The sequence below is a fragment of the Macrosteles quadrilineatus genome, unplaced genomic scaffold (assembly GCF_028750875.1).
Source record: "Macrosteles quadrilineatus isolate MER2022 unplaced genomic scaffold, UCM_ALF_1.0 Scaffold_9__3_contigs__length_116548681, whole genome shotgun sequence".
Lineage (NCBI taxonomy): Eukaryota > Metazoa > Arthropoda > Insecta > Hemiptera > Cicadellidae > Macrosteles > Macrosteles quadrilineatus.
Genome location: NW_026542602.1, coordinates 104381396 through 104409291, shown reverse-complemented (window position 1 = coordinate 104409291; position 27896 = coordinate 104381396). Strand labels below are relative to the sequence as shown.

Below are 27896 nucleotides of genomic sequence, written 5' to 3'. Positions count from 1 at the left end.
CACACAAATGTACAGCTTACAGTATACAGCTCACTGACTTGTAAAACCTATTACGGTCATAAAAAGTAAAGTATGAAAGGTGCAGAATTCTGAGTTTTGGTTAACAAAAGGCTATTATTATGTGGTTAGACTTAGAGAGGAGCCAGTTCTTCTGAAGTTAAATAAGATAAGTTCTACTGTAGTAGTAAAAAAAAAAAAAAAACTAAAACTTCCAAAAGTAAGAACAAGCACAGATAGTGTAAGATGAATTTTTCTTAATAGCTCATTTATTTATTTAAATTGGCATCATACAAGGAGTATTCAGAAATTAAGAAAACAGTAATCACAGGAAATGAATACAATGTTGTTGTGATCCCAACAGTTAATCAGGATGTTGCCAAAATTGCTTTTTGAATGTTTCAGTAGTTTGAGTTGGTTTGTATCAACTATTAACGTAGGCCAAGTAAGAAAACAATAAAATAACCTGACACCTTACGAGGAATTTACATTCAACACAATTGCCCTGATGCTGCAGCTCATAGCGGCCAATAGGCCAGGTCCCGGTAGGTTCCTAGTACATGATATTTTAAAGTCAACCCTGGTATTGGTACTATTCCGATGGTAGTGACAAGAATTGCCCTCACATCATTGATTGTTCTCTTGATACGTACATGCTATCCGGTCACCCTCCTTGAAGCAGATAAAGCTGATGAGAGCGTCTGTGATGTTAGTAATGGTCTGTTTGGTGCCGAGCTCCTCAGGACTCAGGCAAGGCTCTATTGCTTCTGTGAAGTTGGTCACACAGTTCCTCAGCATAGGAGACTTTCTGCCAACATTGAAATATTTGAAATCAAGTCTTGAATAGGTACTTACGTAAACGGAGGCCACATTTTGTCAGCGCGCTGCGGCGGTTATGTTAGGTTGGGTTATCATAATAGAAAGTATAACTCGTCTGGTATCGTTCGATTCATAACGAAGCGAGGAAAGTCCTACACACATAATATTTACGATAACCCAACCTAACATAACCGCCGCAGCGCGCTGACAAAATGTGGCCTCCGTTTAATACGTAAGTACCCTTGAATATAATATATTGCTCAAAATTACTTGAGAGAAACAGTATGAAATAAAAAATACCCTCGCCGCAGCAAACCTGCAGACTAAGCGAATTTCCATTTACCTGGCTGGATTTCTACTAAAATATTCCCTAAAAGTTGTCAGATTTATTTCCTATTTAATTAAAATTAATTTTAGTGAGTACTTAGGTTTGCTGCTACAATGAAAATATTGAGATGTTTTTTTTTTTTTATTGCAATTTCGATAGATTAGTAGTAAATAAACCAAATTTCCAAATTTGGTTTAAATATATCCATAAACAAGCAACAATTACAACAATACAACAATTTATTAATTTATTCTCCATAAAAATAACATAGGAATTTTAAATTTACAATTTTTTTAATTATCTCCCTAACCGTGGGGCATACAACAACACTTGACTGTACAAAATTATTTCTTTTTTTAAGCTCTACAAAATGGCTTGGAGAGAAATTATGAAATTTTGTGTTTTTAGGGTAAAAAATGGGGAAAAATAAATTTTTACCCCATAAATCCCCGTTCCCATAGTCCGATTATGCTGGTTCCCGAACTTGTTTGAATAGATGTAGGTTTACATGTTTGTACCAAATTTCATCAAAACCGGAACATTTTTGCTCGAGTTATCACTCTAACAGATGCATATATATATATAATTATGAAAAATAGAATAATAGGGCTACTGTATATACAGGAAAAGGAAAATTAAAAATTGACCAACTTAGTACCCAAGTAAAAATTATTTATTATGATCTTAATAAATAAATTTATAAATCTTAATAAATAATTTTTTAATGGGTACTAAGACTTTTTTTCCAGAAGTTAATATTATCTCAATGCTAACCTGCAGTACTTTCTGAAGACGATGTCCAGGTCTCCAGTAGGTTTAGCTAGTTCTATCTCTTTCTTGATTACTGTGGTGTTCACCAGTCCACGTAGGCAAAATTGTAAATCTTCTTTGGCAGCCTGTGAGAAGATGTAAAATTAGAGGGGAACAAATTGTAATGATAGTGCAAGTGGAAATTAAAATAGAAAAAAAACCAGTAAGTCATGTTAATTGTACTAATTATAATCGTGATTATTGTAACTGGGACAGACATAATGCAGTTAAAAGCATTACAAATATTTGTTGCAAAAATAAAATACATTAGGCCTACATACAACATTAACAGTAAATTTTGTACTCGATTACACCAAGACATGAGAAGTAAAAGAAAGGTGGGGGGTAGAGGATTTTTATCCCCATGGAATTTTACCCCCTGGGCAAACGTGACGTCACAAACCAGGGGGTAAAATTCCGACCGCGAACTTTTGAGTTTCGCGACATCAGCTCGATGGATTAAACGTGGAATTAAACATATATTTTCACGGTTGTGGATTTTATCAGAACACATCAAATTATAAAAACCTACAGTGTACGGCCCGGATTTTTACCCCCGGAATTTTACCCCCTGGCCAGATGTATAAATTAGCGAGAATGATTAATTATCTTCATTCTGTTTTAATTTAATAGTAAACATTTTATTATTAAGTAGCCTATATTAATTTATTTGTAACATTAACTAATAGAACAATTTTTTGATTTTAATTTTGAGATTCTAGTATTAGGATTCGATATCTTTGGAGCCAACAGTTGGTTAATATGACGTATAAACAATCAACTGAATGATAAAATTGTTTTGAACATTTCTTTACAAAATAAATAAATAAAGATAGGCTACTTCATACAATTTATAAAATCGGCTAGGGGGTAAAATTCCGGTGGGTAAAAATCCGGGGGTTAAAATATGAGGATAAAATTCCGGGGGGTAAAAATCCGGCCCGTACAACTTCAGTTGTCTAAACGCTAGATATACGGACAGGGGGTAAAATTCCGGTTTTTATCGCTAATCTAATTAATCACGCTCTGGCTATTTTCATTAGACTTCGAAATCCGCAGGGGTAAAATTCCGGCCGCGAACAAACTTTTGGCCACTCAGTTTACTACGTCATAGTGGCGTCAGCTTTGCCCGGGGGGTAAAATTCCAGGGGGATAAAATTCCGGCGACCCAAGGTGGGCAGGTATAGGAACTTGATGAATTGAATTGATTCAAGTGCAAGTATCTAAGCATGACAAATCTTCAGAGTTGAGTCGAGGAGGCCCAAGATATACCTGCTACAGTGTTAAGTCATGACAAAAGGAAATACAGTAGCACAATACTCCACAGTGTTCAATCGTGGAAAGGGTATGCGAAGATAAAATAATCAAGACTGAAGTATAGCAGCGACCTTAAATGAAGTTGGTACCTTGAAAGAGTATCAGTTATGACTAATGCCAACAAATAAATCTACTGCTTTCACAGTGTAGGCTAAACTAAGAAAAGGCTCGTCCAGGGCCAGATTTCTAAATAGGCTGAAAAGGCTGCAGACTAGAGTGGCAAAATTTATGGGGCGGCACTTTGGCAATTTACTAAAAAATGAAAGTATAAATTTTGATAATTTTAATAACAGAAACTTCATTAGACATATCTTTCATATGTAGCGTATTAATTTACAGAGATGGAAATATGTTTATTCTATTATTCTTTCCTTTTCATAGCATAATACGAATTTTCTCCACACACACATAATGTTGTAGCTGCAGCACATTTTTCATACAATGTTATTTGGTTTGATAACACTGAACACTGTAAGCCGAGTCAGTGTCACTACACTGTAGAGATGAGCATCGATAGGTCAACCACCGATGTTCACCTTGATGGTAACTTCGACGTCAACCACCGAAGTACCGATAACATCGTTGCGAAGACATCGATGTTTTGGGACTATAACAAAAACATCTATGTTTTTCAGTGTTTTTTTTTTCAGTCTTTTTTCTGCTCTCTGTACTCTCCAGTAGTGGAAAACAATGTTATCTCAATACTTGGCCAAAAACATCAGTAGCCTACCATTGATGTAAAAAACATAGAACATCGATAGAAAAGCATTGATGTTTTGGAAACATCGGCTATCGATGCCTATCCCTACATGATGTCAGAACAACCCTTCCTAACGTCTCTTGTTTATGTTTCGGTAAAACAGTGTGTCAATCGGTGTCATCAGTGATAAAACACAGTAATGTTGTAATTTTCTCCTGCTCCTATGATTGTGTTATGATTGTGTTGTGATTACTGGATTAAATTATTCAATGAAATAAGATACAGTTCATTATGAGTGACAATAGGAAGAGACTCAGTGGTGCCGAGTACAAAAACAATCCAAATTAAAACTTCAAGTCAAGAACAAGAACATGTTCTCAAACAAACAAATAAACTAGATAGAAAACAAAAAAATCATACAAAATGAACGTATAATATGTAACATATGAATCTATTAACTGTGAGTATAAAAAAAATGGAAGGGGGGAGCGGGAATTTGATTTAGCTTATTTAGGCGGCATACTCCTAAATCTGGCCCTTGGTTCATCACAGCTGAAAGTTTCACATGGGTACAAACTGATTTGAGTGAAGAATATATAGATCTTAGGCCCATAAAATTTGTTAAAACAAGGCTTCACTGTATTAATATTGCTTAGCAAAGCGTTAAGATTGTTAAATGGTTCTGTACAATTGTGATTGGTTGATCCTATTTTGTTAATTGTTAGTAAACTAATACAAATTTAACTGTCATTAACTATCACTTTTTTGATATTCAAGGAAACAAAGTCCACAGTAAATGTAGCCGACAGTAAAACAATTGAATTGAATTCCATGTGGGAACTAAAAGCCTCTCTGTCCATTGTTTTTTGTTTGTTTTTAACTTTTGAATAGTAATAACATACAAGTAAAAAAGGTAGCCTAATAATTAAAGGCACAATCAAAGTCTTTTAGTACATTTTAAACTAAAACACACAATTTACAAGAGAAAATTAAATTTTTATTGATACTGTTTCATGATATATATTTTCATGGTAAAAACATTAGTTTAATTATGCTGAACTCTTTTAAAAGAATTTCCAAATTTTTATACATACATAAATTTTATCACAAGTACAAACTTGTAGTAATATTCTAAATTGTTTTAGTAGGCAATTTTATTCCTAATGTTTTTCTTATTTACTTTTCAAAATCAAAACTCAATATAAGATTAATTTAAAGATAGAGAATAATCATCTGTAAATTATTATTTCTTATTCATGGAACACTGAAGCTTGATAACGTTGTTCAACAACAAAGACTATTAGAAATGCCAAGTCTTGCTGCACTTATCCAATTAATTTGACTATTGTGAAAAGGAAATTAGCAAAGACAATGATGGGGATTACACAAGAGCTTCAAACATTTTGCTATTAGGTTTTACTATAATCAAGAAGTTCCTCATGATTCTTGTTGGCTAGGTCTTTTATTTTTTATAGCAATACATTTTGTGCCCAGGACAAATAAATTTGAGTGTAATTGGCTTGTTTTTTTTATACACAATGACAACAATTATAAGCAATTTAAAGATAATAATACTGATGGTGTAGACGATATTTCATACTATTATTGAAGATTATACTACTAGTTAGATTTGTTAAGCTGCCTATGTTTGTACATTAAATTCTCACTTATGACAAATTTGTAATTGAAATTCTGGATTAGCAATCAATGAGGATATGGAGGAGGAATCATATTAGCTAATATTAGTCTTTCTTGCACATGGCATATGCCTACTAAATGATATGCAGGCAGCAGGGAAGGTATTGTTTCATTAACAACATGACTCAGGACACCTTAATCAGCTGACTCAGCATATCATGTGACCACAAATCAGCTGACTCAGCTTATCATTCGACCTTGAGTCAGAACCCTCAGCAACAAACTATGAGGATTAGCACTAGTGTTAGCCACTACAAACAAAACAATACAAAATTGTTAGTCAAATTAAAGGCTTTTTGATTGGTAGTACAGTAGACTCCCTCTTATCCGGACGCCTCGGGACTGAGGCCATCTTTCCCTCGAGAACAGTCGTTTCAGTACTGCCCACTTCCTGCCGATCTAGTCCGGTTAAACCAATGTGCTGATAAAAGTTGTCCGGTTAAAGAGATGTAATTTACGCCGAATGTAGTCCGGTTAAACCGATGTCCGGTTAAAAGGTGTCCGGATGAGAGGGAGTCTACTGTAGATAAATCAGAATTGATGTCCACTTATTTGTTACTTGTGATATATATTTCATAAATAAATTATACGATATCCTAGTTTTAAGTGTTGTAAATAAAAAAGTTTTAACTTTACATACATAGACATTTTTTCATAACATTAGCCATTTTTTTTAGCTATTTCAATTGAAAAAATTAAATTGGCCAGGCTTCAGCTGATTAAAACGGGTTTGGGGGGAGGTGTGAGAACAAATTAATGTTCAATCGATTCCTAGAAAGATGCACGTGAGGTACCGTTGCTCCTAAAACTGCCGGCAAGCTATAAAACATATTTTTCTATAAAAACAAATGCACCTGGAGGACAACTCCCCTGTGTCACCAATGAAAGGCTAATGCTATTGAATATCATAGAACCTAGCTTACTTGTTTAGTTGAAACAGAGGTGTCAAGGTTCTTTGATTCTTTTTAAATATGGATACCCAAAAAGTGAACATGGGAAAACTTCAGAGCCTCTGGGGCGGAGCCCAAATGGTTTTTATAAATAAGAATAATCCTATATGTTAATGTGTGATTGAGCCCCAAACAAATAAACTAACAAACTTGCAATCAAACACACAAACTTTCATATTTATAATATTAGTAAGGTGATAATAGTATATGTAGTATTATATAGCAAGATTATTGTATCCTCCTTGGAAAATACCTATACTTTGTTTTAATTTGAAAATTTTAGTCATCTTGTGCAATGTTCCACAACGTAATACAGCAACACTCCCCACAGGATCATATTTACCAGGTCTTTGTACTACCGTGTCCTGACAATAACAATGAGTCGTTGTAATACTCAAATTCAGCAGAAGTATTGTGTGTATTTTTCCAAATAAAACAACTTCCTCTTTCGTTCTGGCGTTCTTATTCTTTCCTTATAACCCTCGCTTGTCCATTGTAGCTAACACCTGTATTCGCATTTAGCATTTAAATAAACAATTCACTAAAATCAGTCCACATGTAAAAATAATAGTAAATGTTTTAATTTTCAAGCAGATAAATATATCAATAAATAGCCATTAGCTTTTTTTAGCTTTAATTTTCCCACATAGGCTTGAATGCATACATAAATTTATAAAACTTAAGCTCAACTAGATAAATAAACTATTAGATACGGTTAACATTTATAGGCCTATGGATTGTAGTTAAACCCCACTAAAAGAATTACATTTCAATCCTAATATTATATTACAAGTGTATACTACCTGGTAACCGTCAGTTTTGCCCGAAAAAGCTTTGTGTTTCATCCAAATTACAGTACTACTATGAACCCTGTACAGTACTACCGCTGATGACCTTTTTTATTTATTTTTTGTCTAATAAGAATGAATTAAATGGACATAGGAGATGGGCTATTGCACCATTACTGTGATTGTTGGTGGGATAACGTATTGGATGAGAGGTAAGTCTTTGTCAGACATTTCTTAGGACGATTGACTGGAAATCAATAGCAATGGTAGCCTGTGTAGTTTAATTCAGATTTATCTGATTTGTGGGTTTTCCTGATGATCAGGCCATAGTGAAGGAAATGTTACTGTCTCGACATGCTCCTGATTTTATATTACTGTTGGTTTTTGTGTCTCTTATTTATAATATATCTTTGGCTACCAATATTACATTTCAATTTTTGACCTGAGTTCATAGCAGGGAGTTCTGAGAAGTTAATATCGTCAAGCTTGTTAGAAGTTTTTGAAGAGACTGTAGGAAGAGGACGCACCACATCATTGCGAAGATAGATAAATAGAATAGTTTGTTTTGGCATGAGCAAAAATCTAAACAAAACATCAGATCAGCTATTATGGCCTGTATCATGGTCAAAATCTATTGGGAATTGGTTGAGTACGCAGGTTTGCTGTAGGTAGTTAATTTGTCCCTGTACTGTATTAACATTTAACAAAAACTATCACTATTTTACAACAGTTTGGCTGGTAGCCACTAATACTAAAATAGAATTTTCTAATAGAAATTTTAGAATGTTTGTTCGAGGTTACGGGTTTTATTCGGTACGTATTTCAGAAGTACCTATAAGTATGAAAAAAGTAATAGCATGAGCAATAACTACTAAAATGTAATAAATTGTGTATTTCAAGCATTTGTACAATTTGTTTTAAACTACTTTTTATTGTATTGTATTTTTATTAAATAAAATATACTGCTTTTTTAATTAAAGAAAGTTTGGTAATAGTGGTTAAATGAGAACTGCTTTGTATTAAGACGCTAACATGAGGAAAAAGTCAGTTTTCACAGTTTTGTCTATAAACTGAGTATACTAAAAAAAGGTTTGAGATAGAAAAGGACGTTAAATAAAAATTTATAAATTTGTAGATAATTTAATTCCACGCCAAGATTCTCCATCAGATTTAAGATCCAAGCACTGTTGCATTATCAACATTATCACAGCTGTTGTTTCCCTCCCATTTCCCACAGGGAGGTAGATTGTGAATAACCTAATTGGTCAAACATATATGAGAGATGATACTGAAAATGTCAACCGGAATAAAGTGTTAAATGGTGAGGTTGAGGTAGTACTTTAAATACGTTAAAGTTAACCGATGTGGAAAGTAACTTTCAATTATAGGCCTACTTTAGGGCTACGCTTCATGGATCTATAAAACATTTTTTAGTTTAATCATTGGACATATGGACCATAACGATCCGGGTGACATTTAATTGCGAAGCATTTATTTTGGCTTGAACTGTCAGATACTGTATTTGCGAAGGTTTATATATAATAGTTTTGCCAGCATATCTGCAAATATGCAAACTAACTGCTGTTCTTAATCTTAATATAAGAAGGTTTCAACTGACTACTATAAGATCCCCGTGCGTAGAACGGGCACACAGCTAGTAATAATCTAAGATTATTATTTACAACATTATTCTATCAGCTGTTTTCTGAGGTACTGCATTTAAAGGCAAGTGCTAACCTTGTGGCAAATACTGCTTCCATAAGGATTGCAATGAAACTTTGAGAATCCGTTGGGTGGATTTCTGGGAGGATTTTTTAACGCCATAATAGATGTAAGCACTCGCCGATAAAAATGGTCTTTTCACCAAGCGAAATTTGAAAATAATTACTTAAGCCGTCTATGTATGACATTACCACTCTCAATATAAGAAAAACTCACAGGCAACAGCAAAACAAATTAATTAAAAAACAGTATTTTTTTATCAAAATAACCAGCAGCAGACCTTTGTCTAGTATTTTTAGAATTAGGTGCTTATGTACAGTGCTCGATTTGCGGGGAACACAGCGGAACGGAATTCTGGTACCTCTCTTTCGGGAAGATAAAAAATATTAGCATAAATGATAAATGATTTATTATAAATCGATACAAATTACATTAAATGGGTTATAGTTCCGGCACCTCATTTTTTACAAATTTAGCTCTGCTTATGTAGACCAAAAAAGTATACCAAAGAATAATATGGTTCTTTTTTCAAACCGCTGTTACCAGTATCATTTTCAATAAATACAATTAATTTCCATTTACAACTCATAACAGTACTAATTAAAACGTCATAAATACCCCCGCCGCAGCAAACCTGCAGACTAAGCGAATTTCAACTTTTCTGATTACATTTTTACTCAAATATTTCCATAAATAAGACATATTATTTATTCCCTATTTAAATAACATTAAATTTAACAAGTGCTTAGGTTTGCTGCTACGGGGAAGGGGTCGCCGGATTTCTACCCCCGGATATTTACCCCCATGAAAAAACGCCTACGTCATTTTGACGTCACGAGGGGCGGGGCTTATACACGGTCGTGAAACAGCCCGCGACTGGAAATCTACCCCCAGACATCTACCCCCAGACATCTACCCCCGGACATCTACCCCCGGAAATCTACCCCCCGTGGGCAGCTCTGCCGCGTATCGGCCAATATTCATTGTTGTAATTGATTTTATTATTTGCTTTTGTAAATAAACGGCTCTTCGGTCAATCATTACCCTTTAATATCTGGTATTAAGCATGTGATATGTCATTGCCTTGTTTAACATTATCTATCTTCCTAATAAAATAAGCTGTAACAGCCCTTTTTCACCCGAAATACTTCACTGATATTTATGCTTGAGGTGTAATTTTAAATCTTAAGATCCAGCTCAACGCAAAATGGCATTTAAAACTATATGTTGATAAAGGGCTTCAAAAGTGTGACCCTTAAGCATTTGATTCATTTCCAGACAGTGATTTAAATGGTTGACCAACTTTCACATACAGTAAACAGCTAACAACGCATGCATGAGCGCGGATCGGAAGTGTTTATCACAAAAGATTGACCAATACGATTTTAATACTATTTAAAGGTTCTTCCAAAAGAAGAGAACCCAGTTAACATTGAAATAATAATAAGAGTACGGAATGGGAAATATTTTATATATATATATCATTTTATATGTATATATATTTTATATATCTCAAAACACCTATATTTTCATATTTATTTGACGAAGACGATTTCTAAAATTCCAATCAGGGAAGCTTTTATTTATCCTGATTACCCATAAGAACAAAGCTACCTTAGTAAACCAGAATCACAAACAATGATGTGTTTTCTGGTGTGATTCAAATCATTTATTGAAAATAACATCAACAAATAAATCAAACATAGACGGGCAACAAACTGTTTTTTACACAACAGATAATGTCATTCTGAGTTTGTTTAAATACTGGAATTGCAATCCGTTGTTTTACATTTGAGCTTTTTAGGGAATTATGTCCCTACAAGCCACTAGTATTATATTATTTTCATAACTTTTTCATCTCCTGTTTACAGTTGCAGACTATCTATTCATGTTTTCACAACCTGACTTAAAAATTGATCTGATGAGTAATCTGCTCACATTTCACTTTTACTGTTACTGTATAGTGTAAAAGTTGGTCAACTATTGGAAGCACCTTCTAGGAATAAATCAAAGGCTTAGGGGTCCACCTTTTGAAGCCCTAATCGAAATATCTTTTTAATTACCATTTTGTGCTGCGCTAGATCTTAAGCTTTTAAAAGACACCTCAATCGTAAAAATCAGTGAAGTAGGTCTGGTTGAAAAGGACTGTTACAACTTATTGAATTATAAATATGGATAATGTTGAAACAGACATCGACATATCGCATGTTTACTACTGGATATAAGAAGGTAAAGCAATTTATAAAATCAATTACAAAAATGAATATTGGCCGATACGCGGCAGAGCTGACCACGGGGGGGGGGGTAGATTTCCGGGGGTAGATGTCCGGGGGTAGATGTCCGGGGGTAGATGTCTGGGGGTAGATGTCCGGGGGTAGATTTCCAGTCGCGGGCTGTTTCTCGAACGTGTATAAGCCCCGCCCCTTGTGACGTCAAAATGACGTAGGCGTTTTTTCATGGGGGTAAATATCCGGGGGTAGAAATCCGCTACCCCCGGGGAAGGTAAAAAGTGTTTTTGACCATACGTGAATAGTATGGGATGAAATAAATAAATTTGCCAAATTTTATCAATATATATCCATAAACAAGTAAACTACAACAATTTTTATTTTCTCCATAAGAATAACATGGGAATTTAAAATTAAACTATTTTTGAATTTTCTCCGTGACCGTTAGGCATACAACAGCGCTTCAATATACTAAATTATTTCTTTTTTTAAGCTCTACAAAACGGTTTACAAATAAATTGCAAAATTTTTTGTTTTTTGGGTAAAAAATGGGGAAAACACATTTTTACCCCATAAAACCCCCCATAAACCCCTGTTCCCATGGTCCGATTATGCTGGATCGCGAACTCGTTCGAATAAACGTAGGTTTACACGTTTGTACCAAATTTCATCAAAATCGTATAATTTTTGCTCGAGTTATCGCGCTAACGGACACATATATATATATATATATATATAAATATATATATAAATATATATATATGAATTTGAACGGATGGTGTTTTTGGCCTCTAGGGACCTCAAAATGAAAAAGTAAATCGGTCCCGCGTCCAGGTCTTACCATGAGTACTACGGTAATAGCTTATTCCTTATATGGGAAATTCGCTAAAAACAAAAATTGAGTCACATAAAAGGAAACCAATTTCAATTTGTTTGACCTTTATATTATAGGCCTACCGATAACTAGAAAATCTTAGATATGCTAATTATAATTATGCTTGGATATGCATTAGCATAATCAAAATTGCTCACCATAGCTTGATCGAATGATGTATTTGTTCCATAGCGTAAACATCTTTCCTTGAGCAAATCTTCTCCTTCCTCGATAGAAGGTATTTTGTCAGGGTCCAAACCTTTGGGAATGATTTCCTTCACATTGTCTGGTAGCATATCCAGTCCCTCCGAGACTTTCTTCTTTGCCTCCTCGATTGTGTTCTCATCATAAGCAGAACCAACTAAAAGAAAAAGCATTTTATATTCAAATTTGTAATGGTATAAAATTGTTTTATGAATAATGAATATGTACAATGCCGGTGTGTCCAACATTGTTTAATGCATTGAATCACATAAAAATCAAACTTGATTTAACTTAAAAAGAATAACATGACTTACTTGTAAAACTGTAAACATACATTGACCTACTGTTTTTGTTTTGACAAAAAACATTCTAAATAATTATTATCACAATCATGTGTTACTTTAAATACAGTTAGTTAGGAGATTAAACATGCCGTGATCATGAAATATAATCAAAGTATCTGCACACTTTTCAGGAACTTAAAAATGTCATAAAAAACTATATTACATGTAGGCCTATATATTTTAATAATAATATGATGGCCTGAAAAGATAATACTAATGTTGAATCTGACTCCAGGGAAGTTTTTTCAAAACCCCTTTAAGCATTTTCCAGTTTGTCCATCATAAACATTGAGCCAAACATTGGGACCTCTGCACAGACAACTCTCTGGCAAAAGAGATTCAATACCTCCATGAATAAGTATGGGCATTCTTAGTACATAGCCAAGCCACTACATGTAGTGTAGTTGGCATGCATTTATTGAGATAACGACTGCAGTGCATGCCAATGAAAAGGAGATAGGTAGGCATACTCATCAAACTAGGTTAAGAATAAACCAAATTTAGGAACTTAAATTCAAATAATCTTTATTTGTTTGTATCACAGAATACATAGTGTAAAATACAGGTGTTGACAAATTACAAACAAAGGTTTCTTAGAATTATTAACAATGTAAAAATTGGCATTACTTTATAGGCCTAACTCGTTAAAAGAATAAATAGCTTTATTGATGAGGTACTTACTGATGAGGTAAACACCCCGCGCTCGCAACACACGCCCGCCGCGCCGCGAGTGTAAACGCTACGATGTGAACTGGTACAGTGACTCTCGTGTATTAGAATGTAAGTGTAGGATAGTGAACTCTAAAGATGCCACAACCTGTGGCGAAATGCGCATCAAGTATCAAAAATCAACAAGAACTTAAAGGCAACAAAAACAAAAAAGGTAATTGATGAGGTACATAAATACATTGACTCATTCATTCATTCATTTAACCAATAATTTACCATGAAGTTTTGTAATGAGATAGGTACCTAGATGGTTAAGTTATACAAAATACGGCAGGTAGTAATTCAAGCCCATGGATTTACCAAAACAACCTTAGGACATAAATGATGGAGTTTTAGGGGTTGAAGATAACAGTGTGGTGAGATCTGGTACACAACTTTGTATCACGTGTGGTGGCTTGGTGGCTATTTTAACATAATTTGTGAAATATGTTTTTAACAGCATCATGGAGATAAAAGGTGAAAGGTAAAAAAAACCTCAAAATACCTCTTTTATCTTAGCACAAAAAAATGTCAAGCAAATTACAATAAAGAGGATGAAAAGTGTTTCTGGAGAAGTAGTTTGAGGGAATGAGGGATGCAAATATCTATAGGCTACGGCTACATATTTATCAACACAAAGGTAGGGGTAAGATAAACTATTTCCATACTTTTTACATCTAAGACATAAAACTATTTTAGATATATTACTACACCCTCCAAATCGGCTGAAAGTAAGGACAAACCTACAATGTAATGAGTTAGTACATTACAGCGAGTGTTTTCAACACGATTGAGGCACTGAAGCACATTATAAACGATGGTTTATAATCAATGGTAACGTATGTCGCAAGTGACCCCGCAATTATCAGGTCATTAAACCTCGTTATTGGTGATTACCGTGACGTCGGTGCTAATGTGCAGGAGACATTATGCGGTTCCAATGATCGTCTGCGGCCGTAGTGGTAGAGGAAGAGTACCTAGTGTATATAGTGACTTTGGAAAGTACGTGTGATGAGCTCACGTCGCGTATTACACAATGTTTCTTTTTAATTCTCTCTACGTTGCAAACACGAATCAAAATAGGACGCAGAAAGATAAACAAAACAATACGTCAGTGATATGTAAAAACTAATATTTATTTAACGGACACTGAAGAATTGTATGTGAAAGCAAATTGTACTAGGCGAAAACTAGGAAAATATACTGCAAATATGGAATTTTTTTCTGGAAAAAAATTATTTACCAGTCCGATTCCCTGGACACATTTTACTGTGGCATTTTCTCAGATTGCTTTTCTCCATAGATTGGGAGTTAATTTATCAGTTGAATACGTTAGGCCTACGTCCTTTGCTAACACCAATATGTAGTATAGTAAGTAGAAGATTATCAGAACACACCTTATCAGTCAAAACAAAGATAATTTAGTTTTATCACATTCCGCAAAACAAACGTAGTAGTACATCGTGCTATGAAGGAGGAAAATCCCACTATTATTCAACATCACCAGTTTAATGACTTCCATATATTATCTTGTTCATTAAAAGTTTCCGAAAGCAAATTTGATTTCTTCTAAGATAAATTTTTACGATAATATAGGTTGTACATTGTACATTTTGAAAGTTTAAATCATGCCACAAGCAACAAACACTCGCAGTTGTATGGAATCGGTAAAAATTGTATTTGCTTAGTTTGAAAGATAACTGACACCATAGATGTACTGCCCAACACGATAATAAACAGCCTTGCCATTCTAGCAGTCAGCCCTGCCTGATTGTTGTTTGTCAACGATAAGCCTGAAGCCTTATTCGTTCCATCGTTGGCATAACAACCGAGCCTGATTTGCCATCTGATCTTGGTATTCCATGCCACAGCTGACAATCTGAATCTATGATATTATTGCCGGAAACAGAACATACAGGAAATACCCGGCAGCCGACGCTGGACGTTACCCACTCGTGTGCGCTTGCGCTACGCATCCAAATCGTGCGAATGGAAAACAACTCAACATTCGCAATACGGGTGTTTATTTTATACTTGCTGCTACTGTATTTTAAAATAAATACTACACGGTCAGTGGATGAAAAATAAACGTCTAATGCGTAAAAGACTATCTGAATATTAGCAACATAGATTGATCCTATAAGGGAGTAGTGGAAAAGCCAATGGTAGTACAGGTTGTATAGTACCTATCCATTTATCACAGGTCACAAACATCATCGAGATACTTTAAATATTTAGCTGTGTTTACATTGTATTTTATCACAGAATAAAGAGTGACTACTATTCTTTACTGTGGTTTCAGTTTGTAAAAAAATAATACGACATATTAGGGTTATTTGTAGTGGGCTTAAACAGTTCACATGTAAGGAAAACTATTGTACCATTATTAATATTTAATGTTTTGTGAATTTTGACACGGCATGGTGCTGGCATTGCACAAAATACATATTGTATATGTCCACTAACATTGATTCCATTCATAATGAGACCTGCACAAAACAAATACTTCAATTAAATTTTCTCATCAGTTGTTTGTTTACACAGTGTGTTAGACCACGGAAGGTTGAGATAAAACTCGTTGTGCAATCCTCTGTTTCCTCGTGAAAGTAGCGATGAAGGAGAGATCGCGTCGTCTGTTGCGCTGCTTGAACGTCTTTACGTTTGTACGTATCCCCGCCAATTACATTTTCTTTTATACATACACAAGGCCGTACGTACGTCACACCCGCTGGTAGAGATGCAGAGGTAAAATTGTGATAACATAAATTTAAAGTCCACGCGAATATTACTTAGGATTATTTCAAAGCAGATTTAATGTTTGCAATTGATGAAAAAATGTTATATTGCACGGCACTTGTATGTGGGGATATAGGCATACCAATATATTTTTGTGAGAGGATAAATATTTCCTGAGATTGAAAACACATTCTAGGAGTATCTTGGTACCGGTTTTGGGATTTCAGATTTATCAGAGGTCGTCAGCTAGTTTTTGACTCAATCATCTTGACCTAATTTCCGCCCACCACTTCACGCTCGGCGTGTGATGATAAACGAAATTCTGCTTTCCTGACTTGTTTCAATGATTTGTATATACAAGAAATATTACTCGTAGGTTTTGTAAGCAAAAATAAAACAAACCGTCCTAGACGTTGGGTCCGAGTTTTACAGTGTAGGTATCTAAAACTATCGTTAATTTGATTCTTTTCAAAACAAACTGAGATGGTTAAGGGGACATACTTAAGAGTTTTAAAACATTAGAGCGTATTACCAAAACCGGTTTAATTATTTAAATTGTATGAAGGAACACTGGTATAGACGTTCACCACAAGGTTCTGCTTGCTGTTGGATCCTGATTCTATTCAAAACATAGATGTCAAATTAGAAAGGATTTTGAAAGATTCTGTTCATGGGCGTTCGAGTTTCAGAACTTTTTATCAGTATTAGAATGGTCTGATTCCTTAATCAATTCTTTTAAATATTATTTTTTACAATGTTGTTAACGTATATCTTTGTCTTTAATGCATTGTTTTAAAGTATGAACATTGTACTTCACAGATAAATATGTCATGAAATGGCATCTACGGTTCATTCTAAAAATACAACAGAATACCGGTTCATTAAAAATATTAATTCAACTGTTAAAAACATTGACACCATTTTACAATATGGCAGCTAACTTTAAAATTGGAACACTCGTGTATTTTATAATACCTGATTTTTATTAATTGTATTTTATAATAGCCTACATTTTTATTTTGATCAAAATATATCCATAAACAAGCAAATTAATTAAATAACACGGGAAAATTAAAATGTAGGCTAGTTATTCTTTATATGTCTCTGTAACATTTGTACAACAACGCTTTACAATATACAATGATATTTGTTTTTAACCTCTAGATCAGGCATATTGTGGGCAATGGGTGAGGGGCTCTCTGAGAAATCCTAGTGAGGGGTCTCTAGCTCTAGAGATGATGGTTCCAATGCAAAATTGGCATTTTCATGTATCATGGGTAAAAAAATTGAAAAACTAAATTTTGAAAAATTGTTTTACTTTTTAACATTCCTTTCTTATAATCCAATCTTGCTATTGCCAATATTGTTCACAAACTTAATTCATGCAAAATTTCATCAAATCAAACCCAAATAACTCGAGTTATCGTGCTTATGACATATATATATACTAAAATAAAACTGATATTTAAAGAAATATGAAAGTGTAGTATTTTTGGCCTCTGAGGACATTAAAATGAATAATTTATAGGTAAATAAAAAACTTTTTTAAAAGAAAACGCTTTGAAGTGCACTAAAAAGTATAAAAATAATTTATAAATATGTGGAGAGTATAAATACAATTCTAAGATTTAAAACGAAAAACGTAGGGTGCATGCAATAGATAATTTACAATTACAGTATGTACCTTCACCTATTGAACTAATGTACCACTACCCACTGCATGCACCCCACGTTTTTCGTTTTAAATCTTAGAATTGTATTTATACTCTTTACATATTTATAAATTATTTTTATACTTTTTAGTGCTCTTCAAAACGTTTTGTTTTAAAAAAGTTTTTTATTTATAAATTATTTTCTACTTTTTAGTTTTTAATTTGTGTGGATTTTAAATAATTTCAAGCATCTGTATCAGATTAAGACAGATGCATGTGGGATATCTAAGGTTTATTTGAGTTTCTTTTCATATAATTATGTATTAGATTGAATGTATGGCCTACCAACTAACTACAAATATATCAATCTATTTAATTTATTGTTTACTTTATAGAATAATAAATAAATAACAATTGACATTATAACAAACACCTTTATATATATATGTAATCAGATTGTTTATCTTTATTTTGAACTAGCAGTTGTACCCGTGCTTTGCAACGGGAAGAGGACACAAAATAGAAACATTTTAATCTTTAGCCTACATCTGTTGCATATAATAGTTATACATCCGCCAACGCTTTTAGAAACAAAATTAAACTTTTATAGCCTTAATAGAAACGTGTAAGTTATATGACTTTTAAATCTGGTAAGTAGTGGATACCACCATTTTGGTTTTGATTAATTTTAAATCTTGTGTAGGCTGATATGAGAAAAACTTACAAAATCTTTGAATAAAACATTGACATACATGATTTACCTTTATCTTACATATATTTTAATTTATTATTGACATTTTAAATTTCAATTTTGAAATTGCAAATTTAAATGAAATTTTTTTTTTAATTTCACTCTTTTTTATATTAAATCACAAATCCTTCCATCTTCAGTTTCTTCACTCACAATAAATCATTAGCAAAACTAAGTCAGCTGTTATAAACTTTAGAAATATTGCTGTGCCTTATCAATACAGTTTTTTGAAATATTAAAGAAACTATATCTATAGGTAGGCCTACTATAAAAATTTTTAAACAAATAATTTAGCAGACAGCAGACAAAACTAATATGATTATCAAAGCATCAAGGACTAAAAAATGCAATAGCAAATACAGTATATGTTTCATTGCATCTCTGATTCTACTCTACAAAAATATCAACAAACAACTTAATATACAAAACTCGTTCTTTTAATCAGTTCCATCGTCCATTGCCTTTACATTTTCACACTTACCATTAAGTAAACATAGTAACAGATATTTCATTGATTTTAGAAACAAAATAACGCTGTGTACAGCTTAGTTTTATGATATTTTCCTTGGTTTAATTTAATCAGTGGTGTGGCAAAACACAAATAATAAATGTATCAAATAAAGTAAATGTGAACTGAAAGCTTTGTTAAGATAAAATATGAGTATTTAAATAACATTATTTTCACAACTTAGACGCTTTAAAAAATCCAAAGCAGAGCCGGAGTTAAATAGCAACAGCAACGGTTATAGAATTTTTTTTTCCTATAATCATTGACATAGTTTTAGAATAAATAATCCATGATAAAAGGTTAGATTAAAATAAACCTACCTCATAGTTATGGAAAATATTATATTTAATTTCTTTGTATCAGCTGACTGAAATAGTGAAATATGCAGTTTAGCAGTTCTTCTTGTTTACATTTAAATGTCAAAGCAAATGTAAACAAACATTGTTAGTGTTCTCATCACAGCCATGGAGACCAATCAATATTTACTGTACTTTTAAAATGTTCACCTCAGAACTGTTAAAGCCAAAGGGGCAAAGCCTACGGTCAGTATCGAAATGTGAATTGTCCTATAATGGTCCTTGGTATGGTAGCTATATTTTTGTATAATTTAAGCCCAGTTGGTTCAGTAGTTTTTGCACCTATCCTATTAGTAATACACATACAGACAGACACCATTAGATTTTTATATAATAGTATAGATTGTTTGTTTGTATAAAGAATCTCTTGGGAGCATAACCTGTACTTCTTAACCTCTGCTCATCTAACTGTCAAATTTAAGTATTTACAGCTGACTTAAATTAATTGATATATTTACATTTTTTTCAAAATGTAAACATAAAAAAATTGGAAGCCCATGGGGCTTAGCCCAAAGGAAATATGGAAATTGAATTATATAATATTGTATTGTCATCCATTTGTAGCTATGTTTCAAATTTCAAATCTCTAGCTCATCGGGAACTTCGTTTTAGGAAAGCGAGCTAATAAAAACAAGCCCATGGGGCGTAGCCCAAGGGAAATTTGAAAATTAAATGATATAATATTGCATTGTCATCCATTTGTGAGCTATGTTTCAAGTTTCAAGTCTCTAGCTCATCGGGAAGTTAGTATACAATTGATTACAAAATTTGTACCGGACAAGAAAGCGAGCTAATAAAAACGTTTTAAAAAGTAAATCCGCCCTGGGACTAGATTTTACCATGCCACCTACGGTGGTAAGGTGACAGCACATCTTCCCTAGGCCCTATGGAGAAATTTGCTAAAACTAATTTGAGAATTTTTTTTTTTTAGAAAGTTATTGGTATCAACTGTCATTAAGAAGGAAATATTGTTTGTGATAAAAATGGGCACGAATAATTTCTTAATTTCTATAATAAAAGACTACATAGATTTATCTAGCCTTAAAAGTTCCCTTCTCAAAGATATTATGTCTTCGATGCACATGTTGAATTAAAAAATGTGATCAAACTTCAAAATAAAACTTATGAGTTTTGTGTGACAGATAGCATCAAAATGCAGAGCTACACTACAGTAAAAAAGAAAGGAGTAAGTATGAATACAGAACAATAAAATAAAATAACATAAAATTGCCTTTATTCTTGAGCGCTTCTCAATTATTTTTTGTATTAGCCTACAGAATAACTCACGTCACGTCACTAAAACTAAATATTGACAAGTCATATCCCTAAAAAAATTATGAACATGAACAAACATAAAAAATCAAGCTATACAAACAATATAATACCAACATACCTACAAACAAACAAAAATCCTCGTTTAGTTTGTTTTCCTTTTCATAATAACACAGCTTGTCCTCCTTCTGATAATAATGTGCAAAATTAAAAAAAAAAAACCATGGAAAAAATTAGAGATCTAATGATTAACAGGTTGCACTGAAATGATAAAATTTACATTCAAATAATTTCATATTTTTAACTTATTTTAACTAGTAGTATGCTTATTCTGCACCGAACAGTTATGAGTGAACGTGAGCGCAACAATGGGCGAGTCCACCGGCACTTACCATTGTCACTGGTGAACACAATGTTCTTTGTGTGTGTAAACCCACCAAATCTCAGTTAACAACAATCATAACTTTTCTTAGTCAGTAAAATCTGTTTATTTTCAATTAATTACTAACATATATCATTATACTTTTTTCATTAAATAATAACATTAAAAAGTGCAACTTAAATATCATGTAGCCTAAATAATTAAACAATTAGGCCTACACACACAGGAATGAGCTTGTAATGAACGATAGTTACTTGATTCTCTGCATGGATCGAGTTTCAGGAATTTAATATATTTTATACTGGTAAGAAACCTTGTAGGCCTACTATTCTCATATTTTAGTTTTATTTTAACTGTAGTTGTACTGACGGTTTTCCGGTAATGTAATCCTGCATTTTGTGGAAATAAAAATTCTTGATTCTTGATAATTTCTCTTCATGTTGTGATCAGAAAGATTACAGAATGGCTTGAAGAGTAAATAGGTTGTTATACCCTACAAGTTATGGGAAATTCGCTAAACAATGCATGAGGTATTTTAAAAACTAGTCACGCAGGTTAATAAGTTTTAATGACATGGTGAGGATATCTCAAGAATAACCTTGCTACAAGGACAAACAGCCTTATAGTGGTTTGTATTCATTGCCTTGGGAGTCCCTTCAGCTACAAGAAGGCAGAAAACTTTCCTTCTCAATCATCCAACTGATTTTACAACAATATTTTATTGTAAACTATGTGTTTCCTTGTACCTATGTAAATCTTCAATGGGGTAATTTTTAAACAGCAAAAAATAATCAAATGACTCTTGTCAATACTTGTAACTCGTCTAGTAAAAAATAAAAGAAAAACCAGTTTGGATTGATAAAAATAAAATTCAGTACGGTAGTTGTCATTATAGTTTGTGCTAGAACTAAGTATGCCTACTAGTAAGTAATTCGTACACAGTACTTTCAATGTAATTTACAATCTATCTATTTATATATATACAGGGTGTCCCCCGAAAGGTGTCTAAAAATTGACTACGGAAAAACTGATAAACGTACAAGGATGAAATAAAATAATTTTCCACTAAATCAACCCCAAGGAATAACGTAAAAATATACAGGGTGCTTTTTTCCGATACAGGGTGTGCCAAAAACTGAGGGTCACTAGTTCGAATCTCAGAATTTTCAAATGTAAACATATGTCATGTTATACATCACTTTAAAGGTATTTATTAGACAAACATTTAGGCAAAAACAGAAATTAATTATCTTATTCCGTTTCAAAATGGTGGCAGTTTTTTTGGGGGAAAAATCAATATGCCTATGTTTTTAATACACCGTGTTTCCTATACCAATGAACTTAGCCCTTCTCCGGTTGAATTTTCTTACTTGTTATGAAATTAGCTTTAATCCAATATGCTACAAGTAAAGGTTTTTTGAAATAACAAAAATACCAAAAAAATATTTTTTGAAAATTTGCTAATGCCCATTTCTCAAAATTTTCAAATATAAACAAGTGTCAAAATCCACATTATTTTATAGGTTTTTTTTTTTTAATTCTGAACAACTTTGTAATTTACACTTACTTCATATCTCTTTTAGTTTTTGTGTAAATAACAAAAAACCTGATTTCCCTATATCAAATGCATGTTATTTGGGTTTAACACTAATGGCTCCATTTCAGAAAATAATTTGTAGTGTTAAACCCAAATAACATGCATTTGATATAGGGAAATTAGGTTTTTTGTTATTTACACAAAAACTAAAAAAGATAGGTAAAGGCGTGTTTAAATTAAATTGAGCTCGCATTCGAGTTAATGGAATGCAATAGCGAGCGAGTTACTATTCCAACATCGAATGACGGATCGAATTCCAGCAACGTTTACATTGTAGTTGTTACTGGAATAATAGTAGCAGTCGCGAGTGATGTAGATGTAAGGCGAAAGTTAAGTATTCTTTTCAAAGATCACATTGGTCTTAAGTGATCGCTGTGTGATAAGTTTATTTTTAGTATGTATAATGAATGAGTGAACATATTCAAGAACTGTATGGGGATGTATAATATGTTTGTATAAGTATATATATAGTATGTAGCCTTTAAGTAGTATGAGTGAAATTATTCAAGGTATTTTGGTGATCCGTGGGGAAAAATAAAAAAAAAGAAATTTTACATACATCATTAACTTAGCCTTCACTTATCTAAGTAGTAAACACAAAAGCTATAAACAAACAGAAACATCACTTTTCCACCACACCTACGTTCTCACAAACTGGCTTTACAACAATATCGTATGCGAGCATTTCCCAACATGTTGGAAAGTAACTCGAACAGCAAAATGTAATTCGTGCTCGCATTCCACTACAGTACTAGCATGTGAGTAAAATTGTGGTTGACACTTGTTCGAGCACGAATGCGAGCATAACTGGAATGGGAGCTCGAATTAACGTAAACGCGCCTTTACCAGTTTTACATGGAAACTTATACAACGTTTATTGACTGGAAGCCACCTAAAATCAAGACATTTCAAGTCAAAAATAAGAAGTTTCAACAACTCATTTACTATAGTAAGTGTTAGTCGCAATATTAGACCAAACACAAGAGAAGGGCTTTATGTGTAGGCTATGAATTCAACAGTAAAGTTCATTACAGAATTGGAATAACACCCACGGACTTACGGTCAAGTACGATCAAGTTTATTTTTCTGATTCAGGAGGGTCAAATAATATACACTGTTCAATAAGAGAAGATGAAAATTGTTATCAAAATTGTGTAGGAAAAAATAAATCCATACTAGTGTACCTGTTGCTTGAATTAGAGCAATTGCAAAGTAAATTACAGGTGTTATTTTAAAATGAATAAAAGTAAATTTTCGATGACCTTAAAAAAGTCGACTCAAGATTATGAAAAATACTCATGATGTACATAACAGTTCGATATAATCTACTTCTGTATTACTTGTAAATATTAATTTTTCAAAAGCTGATTTTGGTTTTTAGTGTTTTCTACAAATGTTTCCCACTCATAGCCGCATTAGGTTGTCCATAATAATGGTTATAAATTCTAAAAAAATCATTATTTCTATTTCTTCTACTTGGTGGTATTCTATGACTTTCCAATGTTTCCATAGTTCTTTCAATGATTGCTTAAGAAATGCAGCACAGTGTTAATTCAGTTTTCTTTTTATTTAGTATATCAAATTATACATGCTTTCTCCCTTTTTTCTATTGTAATATTTTGGCCAATCCCAATTTAAATATTAAATCTAGGCTAATTCATTCCAACCAAGTCAGTAATAAACTACTGCAACCTAATGTTTAGAAATCAAATCAAAACTATTATTTAAATACTGCATGCACATCACAAAAACAGTTAGTTAGTAACAGTTAGTAACTTAGTTTTTAGTTAAATATTGATGGTTTCATTTAACATCAATAAACACGTAAAGGCTTAAGTTGTAGCCCATCATTAATCAATTTGATGTTTAGATTTATTAAAAGTAATAAAGTAAATAAAAATACCATAGCTCAATTCAATGTTTACATAACTTAGGAAAGAAATATTTACTTTAAGCAATATATTGGAATGAATCAAGATGAATATTTTTTTGCCCTCGGACGCAACGCTCATGCCTGGGAATGTTTTTCACATTACTTCAGGCTAGACCTAGGGGTTGCGGCATTATCACTTAGATAAAATACATTGGTTATTCGGCGGGATTTGAGCCCTGGACCTCAGGGACCGAAGTCCTGCGCTCTAACCACTAGACTAGCTCGCTCCCCCGATAGTAATGTCAATATTTAATCTAAAGTATCGCAGGTTCTCTGCAGAACTGTCTAGCGCCAAGATGAGCATAGAGAATTTCCAGTTATGTTTTGACATTGATAAAACATACTCCCTTGGTAGATTCAAGTTTATTAACCTTATGAAACAGCTGAAGCCAGTTTTATCGTTAGTTCTGTCCAGTGCACTGTAAAGGCCGTGTTTTGTGTACAACTTTACAACTTTAGTTTCTTGTCATTTTACACCTTTAAAACCTTTTTAAACCAAATTAAACGATATAATCATAAAAATAACTCGTCCCTTAGTTATGTAACCAAACAGTAAGTAAAGCATCAATCACGAAATTAACCCTAAATAGAAACAAAATAAAAAGAAAAACGAGCTTCAAAATTCACAATGGGATGAGAAGTAGTCTACTTGAGATGGTTAGTCTATGGTTTTGACGAAGTTAAAGCCTATTACTAATCAACTCAGGCCTCTAGTGTAAGGCGGTCGACACACGGGAAGACTGAAACCAAACTAAAGTTGAACCAACTTTTTTGTGACGCGATTACGATTGCAGTTGCGTTGGTTAAATCCGCACACGGGCGCGACTGTAGTTGAGTTGAGACAGTAAATGAGCTCTAATTTTGTTATAACGATACTGTGTACTGTGTATGGTGTTTGAAATGAGTGGTAGTGATTAAGAAGCCCTGGTGTTTTATAGACAATCAAGAACGTAGAAGGTATTGGGTACATCCTTATGTTAAAACAAATATTAAACGTAGGCTCTTTATAAGTTAGCTGCCGCTGCATTAAAAGAAACAGACGCAAAATTTCAGCCTATGAACAGGATGTCAAAAAGTGCTTACAAAGAGTTATCGCAGTTGGTATGCCCGATCCTTGAAAAGCGCAATACAAATATGCGAAAAGTTGTTCAAACCAGGCGACTGAAATCACCTAGCAACCGGCAGGTCCGGTTGCTTAACGACTGATCGCCGACTGGTCCTCAACTGGTCGCATCGCAGTCGCACCTAACTATATTGGTCGGGACGCTGGCGACTAGTTTGTCCAATTAGTTGCCGATTTCAGTTGGAAAACAGTCTTCCCGTGTGTCGACGGCCTAATGTATAAGTAGTCCTGTCTAGAATTGTTAGGCTTGGCTGATTTGTTGTGAGATTCATTAAGTTAACCATGATTTGTTAACAGTTTAAAGTGTGGTAAGCCTGTCTCGACTTATCTTTTTATTTAGTAAAAAATTTACTTACCTAAGATGAAAATTGAAAATATAAATAGTGAGACTTGCTTCATCATGTAGCTTTGGTGAAGTGAACTAGGCTAAGTCCGTCGCACAGAAATTAAAGTAAATTCGAGTTATTAAAAAGAATAGTAGGCCTACTGACTTTTGATGCCTAAAATGTTTGAACAAAGGAAAACTTTCAACGATGTTTTAAAATATTGCACAAATCGCAATTACACACAGTGTAGATTGTAGAATGTCTTTCCGTTCCGTGTGGCTGACTGACACTGACGACAGACGACAGAACAGAAGTTAGAAGTTAGAACAATACGCTACACTCCGGATCAACTGCACTGCAATGGAAGGGAAGAGGAAACTGGGACTAGGACTGAACTGACTGAAGTCTGAACCACGGTGAGCAATGAGCATATTTTCGGACAAAAACGCCGTGTACTATCGGTTCAATATAAGCGTGTATACTAATAGCCCAGTCAATAAAGGTAAAAATAAGGCAAATGTCGGAACTAATTTTGGTAAAGCTGGATTTTTCTATGCTGTTAGACCATGTTGAGTGAGAGGCGTATTTTCCCAAAAGCCCCCACTCCTCCCCCTTCCCCTTGAGCTTTCCTCTCAACCCCCCTTTTTAGATAAATTTACAGTCTCTTGGAAGATTTGCTATAACTTCAAAACGGATAAAGATAACAATGTAATCTTTTGTTAATCCTAAAATACCATGCTTTGTTTAAGCTGGAGAACTTACTAAGCCCATACATCAACAGAACAAACCCTTTTCATTCAAGGCTATGGTGCGTATTGTGTGGTACTTGAATTTAAAAACGGTTCTGCTACTTGTTTTGCCTTTTCACTTGCTTTTTAGTGCAATAGCTTTTATTTCCAATCCCAAAAAATAATAATAGGTTGTATATCATAGATAAAACATACTCCCTTGTGTTGGTTAGTCTATGGTTGTATACAAACTCAGACACGGCATGTGCAAACAACACGAGTCTATTTTAACTAAAAAAAACCTTTACGCCACACACCACACTATATTATATTTTGACTAACTTCCCACGCAAGGATTTAGTCCAGAAAACAGCTGTTTGCCGCCAGCTTTATCAAATGGGGTTTTATTGCGTACTACTGTACTGTAATGCGGACACCAAATCAGCTGATTATACTGTACTAGTACACCTGTTGCTCGAATTCGAGCAATTTCAAAGTATTAGGGCCTACGGGCGTTATTTCAAAACGAATAACAGTCATAATTTCCGATGACTTAAAATAGTCAACTCAAAGATAATGTAATCAATCACTACACTCCAGTTATCGAAACTGAAAACTAACGCTCTTGTGTGTATCATGTGTTTACTATGAACAGCTGTAATTAATACAAATTATTCGTCCGTTTAAGTAAACAAAATCTTTTATCCATAAGAAATACATTGGGTATTTGATGGCCTCTGTGGGGCAAAGCCCGAGGACTTTTATTAAAGGAATTGGTGAAAGGGGACATCTACACAAACAATACTGTATTTTGACACACCGTTTGCAAAAATCCGTCCATTATTAACGGAGGAGTAGTGTTTCGTAGAAATCACCTTCACGTATTATATATAAGGATTTGGGTGGCAAATGAGTGGTTATAAACAAAAAGAGGTTATGACTAGTGATTTTTAGTCCTTTAGTTGGTGGTAATATCATAGATAAAAAATAAACTATGTTTTATCTATGGTAATAAGGATTTATACAGATTTAGTAGTACAGTATG

General features: G+C 33.5%; 1 protein-coding gene across 1 annotated transcript in view; it reads right to left on the bottom strand.

Annotated features, from left to right (window-relative positions):
* Nucleotides 1–26425, bottom strand: part of LOC129003860 (27 kDa glycoprotein-like) — a 32721-nt gene extending 6296 nt beyond the window's left edge. Inside the window, exons 1-4 of the mRNA XM_054432186.1 lie at nucleotides 26154–26425; nucleotides 12390–12592; nucleotides 1919–2040; nucleotides 651–805 (exon numbers count right to left, since the gene is read on the bottom strand). Of these exons, the coding sequence (XP_054288161.1) occupies nucleotides 651–805; nucleotides 1919–2040; nucleotides 12390–12592; nucleotides 26154–26199 (526 nt within the window). The 5' untranslated portion in view covers nucleotides 26200–26425. The remainder of the gene's footprint in view (nucleotides 1–650; nucleotides 806–1918; nucleotides 2041–12389; nucleotides 12593–26153) is intronic.
* Nucleotides 26426–27896: the final 1471 nt, after the last annotated feature.